At 49.9% G+C, this 14,532-nt stretch overlaps 1 protein-coding gene across 1 annotated transcript in view; it reads left to right on the plus strand.

Annotated features, from left to right (window-relative positions):
* The window catches only part of ITGA9 (integrin subunit alpha 9), a 346,914-nt gene that overhangs the window by 258,487 nt on the left and 73,895 nt on the right, over window positions 1-14,532 (plus strand). The window contains exons 19-21 of the mRNA XM_034991993.1: window positions 1,635-1,721; window positions 5,378-5,457; window positions 13,131-13,220. Of these exons, the coding sequence (XP_034847884.1) occupies window positions 1,635-1,721; window positions 5,378-5,457; window positions 13,131-13,220 (257 nt within the window). The remainder of the gene's footprint in view (window positions 1-1,634; window positions 1,722-5,377; window positions 5,458-13,130; window positions 13,221-14,532) is intronic.

Consider the following 14,532-nt stretch of genomic DNA (forward strand, 5'->3'; position numbering starts at 1 on the left):
GTCATTCCTTCACACCCACGCAAAAACTAAAAAAGTCTTCAGAGCAATGAATCTTTACTTCAAGAACTGATAGACCTTTGACTTGAATGGAAAACCTCTCTCCTGGTTTGAAAGGGATTTCCAGTGAGGTATGGAACTTCACAAAGGGAGTTTAGAACTAAGTTGAGAACTCATGTAATTTATATATATGCTGGGACGCTCTTGAGAGTAATTGTATCCCATGACGGATGTGAAACTGAGAGCCAACGTCACCTAGGCTTGGGCTCGCTGCCCCTGATGCCCACAAGCTGATTAGCTAGGATTTAGAGGAGCTTCTCCTCGGGCCAGTTGTGGACATTGCTTCTGCAGGGAGGAACAAGAGGAAGGAGATGGGAACAAAGCCCCCACAATGAATCATTAGGACCAGTCTTTGGGACATGCAGGTCCTGAGACAGCATTTGAGAAGTTATCCTCTGGTTTCCTTATTGAAATTGATGATGCATATCCTCTAGGTTCCAAGAGCAGCCCCTCACACTTCCATGTAAATGTCTGTTTATCTGCTGGGAGGTCTCTTCTTTCTAAGCTATGAGCTCTTCAAGGATGGGAACTAACATCTTTCAGACCTGTGCCCTTCACGCTGATCGGAGTAGGTGATATGCTGACTCAGTTACCCCATAGAAGCTCAGGGTCCATTCTGAATCCTGTGCCGCTTCCACACTACGTGTGTGAACTTGGCACCCAGGAGGATTTGGGGCCAAGATGCATGAAGTAAGCCTTGGAAGGAGGACTGAGGAAAAGTATTCCTGATAGTGGGAACAACTTTAGAGTCCACCAAGAATGACCTTGGGGAAGGTACATGACCTCATTGAACTTTGATGTCCTGGCTTCTAGATACTCAGCAAGTGCTAGTTCTGTGGCTTCTCCTTCTCCAAAATCTGCAACATGGAAGTCTTGATTTGGCTTCAGTAACTTGGAACCTGTGGGTTATGAAGAGCTTCCTGGCTTTCCTTTGACCTTGGTTGTAGACCATGTGTCCAGGTAGAAAGGCAGCAGTCCCCCACGACCCCTGTCCTGGTTTCTCGTGCCGCTGTATGTAGAGTCCAGCCTCAGCAGACTACACTAGGAGACCTCTCCTTGCTCTTGTACCTGGGAAGGCTTGCAGGGGACCAGCTCAGCCCTCACTACCTCGGGCTAAGGAAAGAATCCCTGTATTTTCCTTGATGTGATTTTCTTAGTTTGTCTTTCCTAAACTAGCAAGATCTTGAAAGGCAGGATTAGAGTGTGGGCTTAGGAGAAAGTGTCCAAGAAGATGACATGGTTGTCTTTCATCCAAACTTTTGAAGGCATCTGGCTCACATGCAGCCTGGCCCAGTTCAACAGGAGAGCACCAGGGTTCAGAGCCGAAACATTAGTTAAGAATGTTCTGGACGCCTGGCTTCCCACGGAGCCCATGGGAAGGGTGGGCTGCCGGAGGAGGACTGGGGACTCAGCCTGGTTGCAGGCTTCCCTCCCACCCAAGCCAACAATGATATTATCTGGGAACTTCCCCAAAGAAGGACCGCATCTGCTGAAGTCTCAGTTTGCCTTGTGGAGGCCACTTACACACATTTGTCTCCACGCAGCCAGCCCATCCTTTGGTGCTTTTTCTCTTTCAGGAGGAAATGGGCATTTCCTGTGAACTGCTCGAATCAGACTTCCTCAAATGCAGCGTGGGATTTCCTTTCATGAGGTCAAAATCGAAGGTAAGGGGCAGAGATGGGACACTTGCTTTGCAGCAGGCCCCCAACCCTTCCCACCAGCCACCTGCCCTGTCAGCTGTACCCTGCCCCCCAGCCTTCCTCTATCCCCCCAACCCCACCCCCACCCCTGCCTTGCACAATGGCACTGTCCAGCTCCCAAGGGGGGCTGCGATCTACTACTCCACAAGGGCCCTCCCCACATGCTGTTCCTCTTTGATCCACATGACATACCCCAAATGTGAGAGACGCACCATGGCCTTGGTACTTTGGCAAGTACCATCTGGTTGGCCTCCTTAAAAAGCTTGCTCTGGGACATTCCATGCCACTGTGAGTACAACTATATAGGAGAAATGTGGTCTGGGCTAGTGACCTACGGTTCTGACTATCACTCCCCTGGGCACTCACAATTTTCTGAAGAGACCTCTTAAAATTCTTAAAACATAAATAATGGTACTGCAATTCATTTTTTTTTTAAAGTAAAAGAAATTAGACTCACTTTGGTATTTATACGGAGCCAAATTTTCTAAGCTGAATCAATAATACGGTCCAGTGTATTCAAACGTTCATGGAACATTCTGGTATGTGCCAGTATTATAAGGATATGCAAAGATACATAGAAGATGTGATTGTTGGAAGCAAAACTAGAATCTAAAAGATCAGGTCTGCCTTTTGAAATGGAAGCTATTTTTCCTGCTATGATTTGAAGGAAATTTCATATTCCTTTGTCTAACTTTTTTCCCCCTTAAAAAAAAATAATGAAAGTTTAATCCTCCTCTCCTGCCTATGTCACAGAATCAACTTGTTTTAATCTCCAAGGCATTTTGGTCCCAGTACCTCGTGGCTGTTTTGCAAGCCAGTTGTGAGAATGTTCAAGTGAGAAAGAAGATTTGCTGATTTCCTAGCAAATCACTCGAACCCCTCAGCCCCATTGAAGGTGCCTACTCCAAATGACAATGGCTCTTACATCCGTGATTCCTAACCCTTTTAGGAACCTTTCAATGTCCTTGAACCCTGGACATTATTGCCCTTAGAAACATACGTGGCACCTCCACATACACATTTCATTGAAATCTTTTCAGCAACAGAAAATAGACTTAATTGAAAAACATTAATAGTTGCCATTTCATGGGTAAAATAAAGCCGACATCCCAAATCAAACCTAAGGTGTGTCTTCTAGTTTTAGTTTAAAGGTTATTTTAAAAGGAAAATTTTATCACTCTCACATACGGATCCAGGATCACTTACAATAAAGTGAGGGTAGTCATAAGAATGAATACAGTGAAAACAAAGCCACGTTGAATTCTGGAGCATTAAATTTTGTCAAAAGTCATTAACTCTCAAAATAGTCATGGAACCAACGGAAGTAGGAGCGTTGGAAAGTTGGATTTTTTCCCAGCTCGGTAATGCCGCTACCTTCCTCCCACATACAGAGGTTTAGACCAGAGCAACACTAAAGCTGGAGGCAGGAGGTCTAGGGTTGAGTCCCTAGAAAGAGCCCAAGGAGTGACCCAGCAGGGCCGGGGACCACCCGTGTCCACGCCCAGCTTGCCCTGCCCTGTGCCTCGGCCCCTGTGGCTCATCAGGCTGCAGCCGGCCTGCTAAGCCTCATGACTGCATCGTCAGCTTACTCTGGTGGCCATCTGTTTCTGTCTCTCACGACCAGCCTGCCCAGTCTCTGACCTTCCGTTCTCCCAGGCCCCCCTCTCCGATTTTGGCTTCTCACCTCACCTGGGTCTTTAGAGTATTTGATTCAGATCTCCTGCCAGTTCTGACTCTTGTCCCCTTGACTTTCCCTTCCTTTGTGTCCTCCAGCTCTGCTTCCTGTCCTGTCTCTATGTCCCCACCCTCCCTGGCGACTGACAAGCCCCGCAGCAACAGAAATTTCTGTCTCGAGAGCGATGTCCGGTGTCCGCTCTATTTGATGGGTCAGCGTTCATTACTTTCAGGCCACATTTAGTGCAGTTGAATCCAGTGTTGCAAAGGTAGACCAGTGCCTAGCATTAGTCACTAAGGAACCCAAATACTTAGATATTAAATAATCACAGACTCTCAGAGCTTGATGGAACTTAAGAAGCATTGTGTCCATCCTCAAATTTTTATTGAAAGGCAAAGAGTGTGAGTGTCTTAGCCAAGATCACATACTCAGTTTGTGGTCAAGCCTGGCCCTGTAACCCCTACCAGGGGGTCCCTCCCACATTCCCATACATGCCCAGTGTGTACATGGTGAAAACCATTTGCTCAGGGCAGTCTTCTCCAAGTTATAGGATGCTCACCACGGGGAGTGCCTGAGATGATTGTAGGCCGCTCCTTAAATTATTTTAGGCCAAACATGGACACTGCACTAAACAACATTGACTCTAACAGCGAGACAGTTATTACCTATTCAACACTCTTTCTCCCGGATCACATGCAGGAGAAAGTCTCCCATAGTGCCATCCTGTCTTCAACACCTCCCTAGCTCTTGCTAATCTCCCTCTTATCAAAATAGAGTAGACCTTAGGCTCAGAGCCCTCAGCAGGCCACAGAATGCAATGGGGCTTTGTTTTCATTTATTTTTATGACAACCTTCTCTTACTGATAAGTGATCCTGATTCCCATCTGTGCTCATGATAGAAATTTTCCTGCTAAAGTAGTACAACCACTCTGGAAAACAGTATGGAGTTTCCTCAAAAAGTTGAAAATAGAGCTACCCTATGACCCAGCAATTGCACTACTCGGTATTTACCCCAAAGATACAAATGTAGTGATCCGAAGGGGCACCTGCACCCCAATGTTTATAGCAGCAATGTCCACAACAGCCAAACTATGGAAAGAGCCCAGATGTCCATCGACAGATAAATGGATAAAGAAGTTGTGGTATATATACACAATGGAATATTACTCTGACATCAAAAAAATGAAATCTTACCATTTGCAATGACGTGGATGAAACTACAGGATATTATGTTAAGTGAGAGTGTCAGTCAGAGAAAGACATATGATCTCACTCATATGTGGAATTTAAGAAATGAAACAGAGATCATAGGGAAAGAGAGGGGAAAATAAAATAAGATGAAATCAGAGAGGGAGACAAACCACAAGGGAGTCTTAACTCTAGGAAACAAACTGAGGGTTGCTGGTGGGGGAATGGGGTAATTGGGTGATGGGCATTAAGGAGGGCACGTGTGGTGTAATGAGCACTGGGTGTTGTAAGCAACTGATGAAATCACAGAACTCTACCTCTGAAACTAATAATACACTATATGTTAGCTAATTGAATTTAAATAAAATAAAATTTAAAAAAATAAAGCAGTCTTCAAACAAAAAGAGTAGCAATGAAAGTAACAGTAAATGACATAGGTGATATGGTACGCAGGTGTGGCAGACATTAGGAAGATGGTGTGGGGGCGACACTTAGAAAGGCCTGGTTTAAGAGACAAACATATCACTTCCTAGAGACCCTCAGTTGCTGAAAAATAGCGTGCCTCTCAACAGAGCACGCTCTAGGCTTGGTTTTATTGCTAACGCTGTATCTCTGGCCTGGCAACTGGAAAGATACGCATAAAAAAATAAAGCTTGCCTTGCAAATGAGCTTCCAGAGGTCATAAACTGCAGAAGACGGTGGTGTTCCTAAGCGTGGAATGCTTGCTGAGGCCAGATGTCACTTTCTTTTCCCCTAGTACGAATTCAGCGTGATCTTTGACACAAGCCACCTGTCTGGGGAAGAGGAAGTCCTTAGCTTCATCATTACTGCTCAGAGGTAAGGGGGAGCTTTACTTTTTTTTTTTTTTTTTTTTGATTTATGGGAACAGGAAAAGACGTTCCCTGGTCACGCTTTGATGATGCTCCGGATGCTGAGGAGGAAGAAACAGTTGAGCGACAGAGCCCCAGAGCACTGGCTGGGAAGGGAGCTCTCAGGGCTGTCGTCTGTCCAGTTGTGTTTATGCAGCTAGCCGGGTTGGACTGAGCTGGGAGGGACTGGGGACCATCCCGGTCGGAGGTAATGATTTTTACAGCCAAGGAGAGACAGACCAGGGGAGGTGAGGATTCTGATTCAAGCTCACGTGGTTGGTTAGTTCACAGAGTTCCTCTGTGGGCTGCATTCCTTGATGCAGGGAGAGGGCCCAGCAGCCTGAGGGCTGGGCCAAGGCTGTTGTCAGAGGCCCCAAGACATGCTCCTCGAGAGAGGGCTTGTCCTGGACGCTTTGTGGGTGGAGGGAGAGTTAGGGCAGGGGACCGTGCAGGGTGACTTCTACCCTCAGGAGTGTACTCCTGCCCCTCTGTCTCCACTGTGGCCTCAAGCCACGGGAGGGCCTTAGGGGTCGTCAGCTGCTTCCACCAGCCAGAATCCACGTGCGCCTTGAAGTGCCATTTGGGTAGCGCTCGGCTGACAGCAGGATGGAAGGAGAGGAAGTTAGGTGGGTGAATAGGAAGAAGCAAACTTTGATTGCGGTGTAGGTTGGATACCCAAGGCTACTTTTGTAATTTGAATTTTTATTTGGAGACGGTTTTGAACTTACCAGAAATATTGCAAAGCATAATTCAAGGAAGTCTCATGCAGCCATTACCCAGCCTCACCCGATGCTGACACTCTCCTCCATTTACTTTATCATTCTCAATGTATAGTTTTTTTTCTAAACCATCGGAAAGTAAGTTGCAGAAATCACGTGTCCTTCCTATAAGGACCCCAGTGTGCATTTCCTAAGAATGAGGCCATTTTCTTCAATAACCAGCACAGCAGATGTCGGAAATGTAACACTGACAAAATGCTTTTATCTCCTCTGTAGTCCATGTTCCAGTAGTTCTAGTCTTCTCAGTGACCTTTCAGCCCCTTTTTCACGGGTCCAGAGTCCAGTCAAGGGTCATGCATTGCATTCAGTTATTGTGTCTTATCTGTCATTACCTTAACCTCCAAAGGAAATTTCATGCCAAGAATCCTAAGTCCATCCCAGAGGTGGTCTGGAGATCAGAACCAAACACCCTGAAGGCCAAGGTCAGGCAGGATCCACTGAAAATGATGAGAAAACAAAATGAGGAACTGCATGGCTAATAGAGCCCGGGAAACCGGAAGGCCAGACACTTGCTGAGCAGCCAGTGGAACCAGGGGCTGAAAGTCAACCAGGGAAGGATGTTCAGTGGAGTCACAAGGTTAGCACAGGGTTCAGACCTAAAGACCCTCAGGATCTGGGGTACAGAGTGAAGCAACGGGCTCAGCTTTATGGAACTAAAGCCCCACCACCACCAGCATGGTCACCCTTGAAATGAGGGTGCTCAACCCAAGCCTTCCTTTGAGGAGGACAATGCCCTCAGGAGCTGAGAAGGAGCTCCTCGTCCCACATTCTGAATTATAAAGAATGCCATTTCCCAGACTCTTCAGATGAGCCAGGTTGGGGCCAGCCTGTTGGGGTGATGTGCTGTACAGAATAGCAGGGGCACTGGCTCAGCTGTCTCTGGCCCCCAGAGAGAGCAAGGAGTCACGCTTTGGACCACTCTGCCCACTCCCTTGCACGATCATCAAGTGATTGCCACGGGGAAAGGACCAGGCCAGGGCTGAGAGGGATCGTGGATGAGTGAGAGCGAGTCTTGCATCCCAAACCATCTCAAGAAGGCTTCAGTCTAGAGATGGAGGCAAACACACTGCTTCCTACAGGGGAGGAAAGAAGAACTAGCCCAGGGCAGGCATGCTTCGCTCATTCAGTCTGCAAATGTTTGAGCCCTTCCCACAAGCCAGGCACTGTGTAAGATGTTGGCAAAGTCCCTACTCTTGGGGAGCGAGTGTGCTGGGGGCAGGGGGATAGATAATGAGCAAGTGAATATATAACGTCAGCGGGAGCCAGGAGTGTGCCCATTCATCCGGCAAGCGTGACGCATTCGCTGGCAATCACAAAGCATCTTTTTTGTGTCCTGTACTCTCTTTAAGCCCACTTGGTGGGATTAATCTTTTCCTTGTCTTGGGGGGAGGGGGGTGGTCTAGGACAGTCCTGTGCATTCTCAGGTCTCTCTTGGGTAATGCAGAGCTCTGCCATCACTTCAAGTGTCACAACAGATTCACAAAACTATAATTAAGGTGTCCCCTGCAATCATCAAAACTTGGTTTAAAGCGAAGGCTTTCTCCCTTTGGTGAGGGCGAGCTGCAGAAGGGAAGCCTGCCTCTCTCTCAGGAACAATCTTGCTTTCCTGCAGTGGTTCTGCTGCTGTGTCCCGCCACCCCACCCCTCAATTCCCCTGGGAGAGCTCCTGAGTGCCCCCCGCCCCCCACCAGGCTCACAGCAGGTCCTGTGGGAAGTGTGAGTCAAATAGAAAAGTGCTCACTCCCCTTAACCGGTAGGAGCACTCCCAGGGCCACATGGGTATTCCAAGCTGACTCTTACCTTTGGATAGCCAGCCCCCAGCTGGGGGTTCTCGCCTGCGAGGCCCTCATCCTGTCCTCCAACCTCAGCCTCTTGCAGCCAGACACCCACCCCTTCAACTTCTGCTGCTGAGACCGTGCCCTCAGGGACAGGACCAAAGGTCACCTCACACCAGCTTTCGGCTTCCGCATATGGGCACCACTCAGTAGCCTCTGCCCTGGTGGTCTCTGGAAATGCCGGGATTCTTGCATGTCCCCTTCTCTTTCGCTGGGCCAGGAGAAGGAAAGCCAGCAGTCCTCCCCTCCATTCCCTGGGCAGCACCCCCCACCCCACCGTGCTGATCAAGGTGCCCTGAAGTGTGCTTTAAAGGGCGGACACCCTCCCCCCGCACCCCCCCCCCAACACTTCTCTCTCTAAAAGCTGTTTCTCAGAAATCCTCCTTTCTCAGCTCTGTTACATCCTTGATATGACATCTCGGGTTTTTGCCCTGAGCCGTAGTAAATCCTGATCTGGTGCTTTCCTCTGAATCTGGCATCCCTTATACCCCAGCCAAAATGTGCATCTGAACGAACATACTGTCGTACTCACCCCCTGAGTGATTCCTGAATTTTCACAAAAACACCAATTCCCCAGAGTCTTGGACTGAGATTCTTCCCAAGCCCTGCATCTTTCAGTTCTCTGTGGTCTGTTCTGGCCCCTCACTAATGGCTTTGCCCTCAGGTACCCCCTCTGGGCATTTGGGAAGCTCAGGTCGGTCCCCAACAAGTACAGCGCGACAGTGGCCTGCAGCCACGTCTGTGGGATGCAGACACAAAGAAACTCTGATTTCATCTCCCACTGCTCTTTAATTTTGTTTTCATTTGAGGCCTTCCTCAGGCTCGAGGTTATTTAAAGCTCACAGAATTAAGATTCCCTTTCCCTTGGGGCTGACTGATGCTGGAAGCATACATTATCAGAGCTCCTTCAATCCACAGCCACAACCGCATATTTTGGCTTCAGTGTTGCTTTCTGTATTTTGCTTTTTTTTTTTTTTTAGCATTATCACAAATATTTTGGAGAATGTTCTCTCTCCTAAAAATAAGAGCACAGCACATCACAGTGTGTGTTTGGCCTTCTTTACCCTGTGTTATTGCATCCAGCTTCCACTCCAGAGCTGATGGCTTTCTGGCTTTTAGTTCAGCACTGGTTGAAGTTACAGAACACACACTAAGCATATGTAAAAAGTTGGCGTGAATACCAACAGCCGTGATTGTTCAAATACAGCCCAGCAAGCTCAGAAATCCTGCACAGCTTTCGAGCGTGGCAAGGGTGGCCTGCCGTGGGGTGCTAGCATTTCAACACAGATCACATTTGGCTGGGCTTGCAAGCTTGGAAATCGTGTGACTTGGTTATTTCTTATTCATCCTGTTTCAAGATCCCATAATTCGCGTTCACATAAAACATGACTGTGATCGGGGCGCCTGGGTGGCTCAGTTGGTTAAGCGACTCCTTTCGGCTCAGGTCATGATCCTGGAGTCCCGGGATCGAGTCCTGCATCGGGCTCTCTGCTCGGCAGCGAGCCTGCTTCTCCCTCTGACCCTCCCCCCTCTCATGTGCTCTCTCTCTCTCGTTCTCTCTCTCTCAAATAAATAAATAAAATCTTAAAAAAAAAAAAAAACATGACTGTGATCTAACAGAAATACATAGAAAGCGTAGAGAAGGTGGACTTCATTCCCATTGCCAGAATCCAGAAGGGCCTCCTTGGGGAGATAGCATTTAAACAGAGGAGTCTGTTTTCAGGCTGAAGACACAGAGGCACAGTGCTGAGAAGGTACACAGGTCAGCCTGCTCTGTGACAACCAGGTGGGTGGTGGGCACTGTGGGGAACTGGGGATTCATGAGCCATCTCTGGGGGGGGTGGGCATACAGGGCAGCAGAAGATGGGCTGACAGAGGAGATTGGGCTGGGCCATGGAAGGCCCATGTAGCCTCAGAGTCGCACTACATTCCAGAGGCAGAAAGTTTGTGAAGAGGGAAGTGATGCATGTAACAGTTTGCCCACAGAGCATGAGCTTGTTGAATTTCATAAACGGAGGCAAATGGCCAATCAAACCTGGAAGTTCCTTAATTCTCCTGCTGTTTCTTGGGCCCACAGAAAACTCACTGTGGTTGGGCAGATCCATTAGTGTGCTCTCTTGGGTCCTCCCCACCTGTGGCCGCCGATATTCCTGGGAAGGAACACTGGGGCAGGAAATAAGTGATAGGGAAAGAGGAAACTCCACCTGCTTCCCAACCCCGCCCAAGGCTAATCAGTGGTGTCAAGAGAAGGGGGAGCCAACACCACCAGGGTGAAAGCGCTATCTGTTAGAGTCACACGGCCCGGCAGCGCCCATGGGAGTCACCTGGGGGGCTTTAAAAACCACCGATCCCTGGTCCACCCTGCAGAGGTTCAGATCGATTGGTCTGGGGTGAAATCTGGGCATTGGGATTGTGGAATAGTTGCATCAGGTGATTCTTAATAAGCAGCCAAGGCAGAGAGACACCATCTGCACTCCTTGGCTCTATACGGGGCGCGTTTCCACCCAGCAAACTTCTGTTGAGCACATACTATTTATCAGATGCAACGCTGGGCACATAAGAAAATGCTAATCGCTTACTAAAATCAAGAACATCCCCTTATGTGCACGAAGAGTGCTATGTCGCATCAGGGGACGCCTAGTATTGGCCGCTTAAATAATTAGCAGAATGTTCTAACATTGGAATCATGGACAGTAAGGAAGCTGTATTATATGTTAAACATGCCACAGAATATCTCAGGCACTCATTTCTTCCCAAATGTTGGTGAAAACCGGTCTTACCGCTCCAGAGGGCGGCCCCCAGCACTTGACTCCCTGCTCTGGCACAAAGATCCTTAAAGCTCCTTATCTTGAAAGCCACAGTTAAAATATCAATCGTTCCGTCCTCCCCGTCACCACCCTTTGAAGCTCTCCTGCCTACTGGTGGATTTAGGAGGACGTAAAGTTGAGCCTGAACAGTCCTCCAGAGCTCGCTCAGCAGCCTGGCTTTGCAGACCATGGGAACGCATCCCAAGTCACGAGCTTACAGAGTGGCTGGAAGCCTTTTGATGTTTGGCCTCTGTATCTCAACTCTTCAGCTTCAGTCGGTCTGGAGCAGTCCCCTGATGACAGATGAGACTGTTGGGCCTGAGCTGCCAGCAGCCACAGGTGGCTGGACAAATGGCAGGGCAAGGGGTGGTGCCTCCATCAGGAACCAATTACTCAGACCCGGCGGGGTGGGGGGAGGGAGCGGGCCAGGGCGTTACCAGGCCCATCCATTCCATAGTCACCTCTGATCTGCCTCTAGCAGCGATGTTCAGGCTTTTATTGCCCCCCTGGGGCAGGAAGGGCAAGGGAATCAGGCCAGGTGGGCACCTGACCCTGCTGCTTCTGCAGACTGCCCTCTGAGTGATGGATGTCCCGGCATATGCGGAAGACAGATGAGGAGTCAGGGGTCAGAGTCACAGAGCACCATTGTTTCAGAACAATAGGAGAAAGAAGGAGAGGGGATGTGAGCTGCTCTTTAAGTATTGTTGCATTTAGCACTTGCTGGTGGGAGAGGAAGACAGTGGGGGCAGTGGGAGGGCAGGGAGCAGGCAGGAACTCTGCAGGGGGTCAGGGAGTGGGCCAGGGAGCTGTACCCAAACCTCAGTGGGTCTTGGGGCCACTACATTCCACCCCTGGAAGATGAACTTGGTTCCAACTGGGATGCCACATACATGCCATGTGGTAGAACCAACTAGAAGTGCTGGCTCCTGCAGCTTGCACCCTACGGCCCTGTCTTTTCCCAAGGCAGTACTTCCATGGAATAATAATCACAGTCTTCTTGGAAATGTATCAAAATAGTAAAAGGAAGCTAGGTCTTCTCTCTCCTCCTCTTCCTCTTCCCTTTATTCCTCTTTTTCCTCTCCCTTCCCCTCCCCGCCCCCCCCCCCCACAACCTCCCAAATCTGGTATCAGATTTGGAGAAGGAATCACAATGACAAAGCCCTAGTTTGGGAGTCTGACTGACCTGGTTTGTTACAGATCCTTGGGCAAGTTCCCTAATCCCTGTGAGCGACTCCTTACCCGTCAGAGGCAGGCAATCCCCCGCCGTTCCAGGGTCCCTCTGAGGACCCGGTGAGACCATGCTGTGCAGTATGCCTGACACAAGCAGCCACCCAACAGCAGCAGCTTCCTTGCACTCCCCTTTCGAGAAAGACCCCAACAGTCCCCATTCCCGCTTTCTCACTCCAAAGGCGATGCCTGTCTCTGAACTTACTGCAGCCAGAAGTCTGTAGGGGAGCTCCCTTGGTCTTTATGATGACGGGGTTGGTCAGGGCCTCTCTCCCAGGCTTGGCTGGCTGTCCATGGAGGGCGGGTGGTGCCTCCAAGTGGGAAATGGCAGCTCAAGTCCAGCAAACCCCTTCCCAGCTGCGGGGCCCTAACCTTGCCGTCCATTCTTGATGAAACAAGCACTTCTAGAAGGGGCACGTGCTGCTGGTGCCCAGCCATTACCATTCAGCACTCATCTTTCCCCTGCACCCCCCAGACAGCTTCCCAGCTCCCAGCACCTGCCCCTCTGCCGAGGCTTTATCTTGGGTGCATAGTACGAGAGCCAGCAAATTCGTGCTCCCTGCCCCCCAGCGGCAGATCTCAGCAGTCGTGGATAAAGTCCTGCCTCCCATGGGAAGACCGGGAGGTGTGCTCCACGCTGCCTCCCAGATGTCTCCAGCGAGTCCAAACTCAGTTGCCCAGAGCACTGACCTCCTGGATTACATGCCTTTTTTGCCTTCATTCCCTTCCCTGTCTCTTCCCCACTCCCTGCTGGTGTCTCCTGGGGTCGCCTCCCCGGCCCACTGCTTGTACTCCTATCTTTGGGAGGGGATCACAACTGAGACAACAGAGTGTCCACCGTGCCCCTGCACAGGGACCAGAAACAGAACCGAGGGTGCATCAGGTGCACAGCCGGCCCTCGGAGAGTGACAGGTTGAGGTCTAACACGGAACAATGAAGCCTGCTGCGGGGTAGCCAGCACTGACCAGCACTCACCCCTCTCTTCCCGTGCAGTGGCAACGTGGAACGCTCTGAGTCCCTGCATGACAACAGCCTCATGCTGACAGTGCCGCTGATGCATGAAGTGGACTCGTCCATCACTGCGTGAGTAGCCGGTCCTGGGTCGCCAAATCTCAGAGGTGCCCCAGGGTGGAGTGCTGTGTTTTTCTTATATTTGCACGTGTAGCCAGGAGTTTCTGGCCTCCCGGTTCCCCTTCTTCCCAGCTTTGAAAACACAGGGCAAAGCTTTAGCTACCAGCTCATGCCCTCCTCCCGCCTTGTTTTCTCCCCTTTCCCAGCTACCCACCCACCTGCTGGGTGGCACAAGAAGTTTGATGACAAGGCTAAGCCCCAGAATGTCTTTGAGCATTCTGTACACCTTTATGTGCCTATATGCCCAGCACCCACCCCTCCAGAGGGCCATGATTCCTGGGATTCAAATCTCAGCCAAATGCTGCCGGGCCAGAAGTTACAGCCAGATGTCTCCCAAGGCCCTGGTGGCCTTGCAGAAAAGCTCGCCTTTCTGATTAGCTACACTGCCAGGGCTGGCCTTGCATGTTTCTGTTAACCCCTTCTGCAGAGCCAGTGGCAGCTCAGCCTGATGTTGGAGGTGGGCAGGGAGGGAGGACGACGGGGCACAGCATGTGCTGGGTCAAGTCCATGGCTGCTCAGTGCTGCTGGCCTAGGAAGGCAGGGCTGCAGGCTGCAGGGGCCCGACACAGCTTGGGCGATTTTCAGCCAAAGCCCAGGCCTGGGAAAATGAGAACTCAGTTCCTGTTTCTGACTTCAAAAAACAGAGCACATACCTCTTTGATAGTGGAAAAAGGATTCACACAATTAGTTTAGATCAAACGAGGACCCATTGAACCCCTGCCCCAAACGCGAGCTGAACTTTCTGGGGGTTCACAGTTTCTCATTTTTCACTCTTCGAGTTCTTCTGGGTCCCAGCCTTGGCTAGAAGCAGCAAGGTTAATACGTTGCAGAAGGAGTCATTCTGCAGTAGCTCACACGCAGCTGGGTGCCGGAATGAGCCTCTGAATGTTTCCTGCACTCTGGGCCTTTTCCTCACGTTCTCCAGACAGGAGGCATCAGTGGAATATATTTGCAAATTAGCATAGATTGCCTCTGTTCATGGCTCTATTTTTAAACCATGTGGTTTATTTACTTGTCTCATCAGAGGTATGGTGAGAATGCAGCCTGAACCAAACCCTGTCCCTGGCCGAGGGGGGGTGGATGTAGGATGGGTAGAAAACACTTGATCCTGTTGTCAGGCCCTAGGAAGCCTCATTGTTGAGGCGTTAACAGCCCCCAGTGAAGCCATCCATCAAACACATGAGTCAACCTCTGATCTTTCCAGGAACATAAAAACAAGGCTGGTTTAAACGAACCAGTTCTTGCCATCCGATAACACTGGGAA

This window comes from Mirounga leonina, unplaced genomic scaffold (assembly GCF_011800145.1).
Source record: "Mirounga leonina isolate KUSES-001 unplaced genomic scaffold, KU_Mleo_1.0 Mir_115, whole genome shotgun sequence".
NCBI lineage: Eukaryota > Metazoa > Chordata > Mammalia > Carnivora > Phocidae > Mirounga > Mirounga leonina.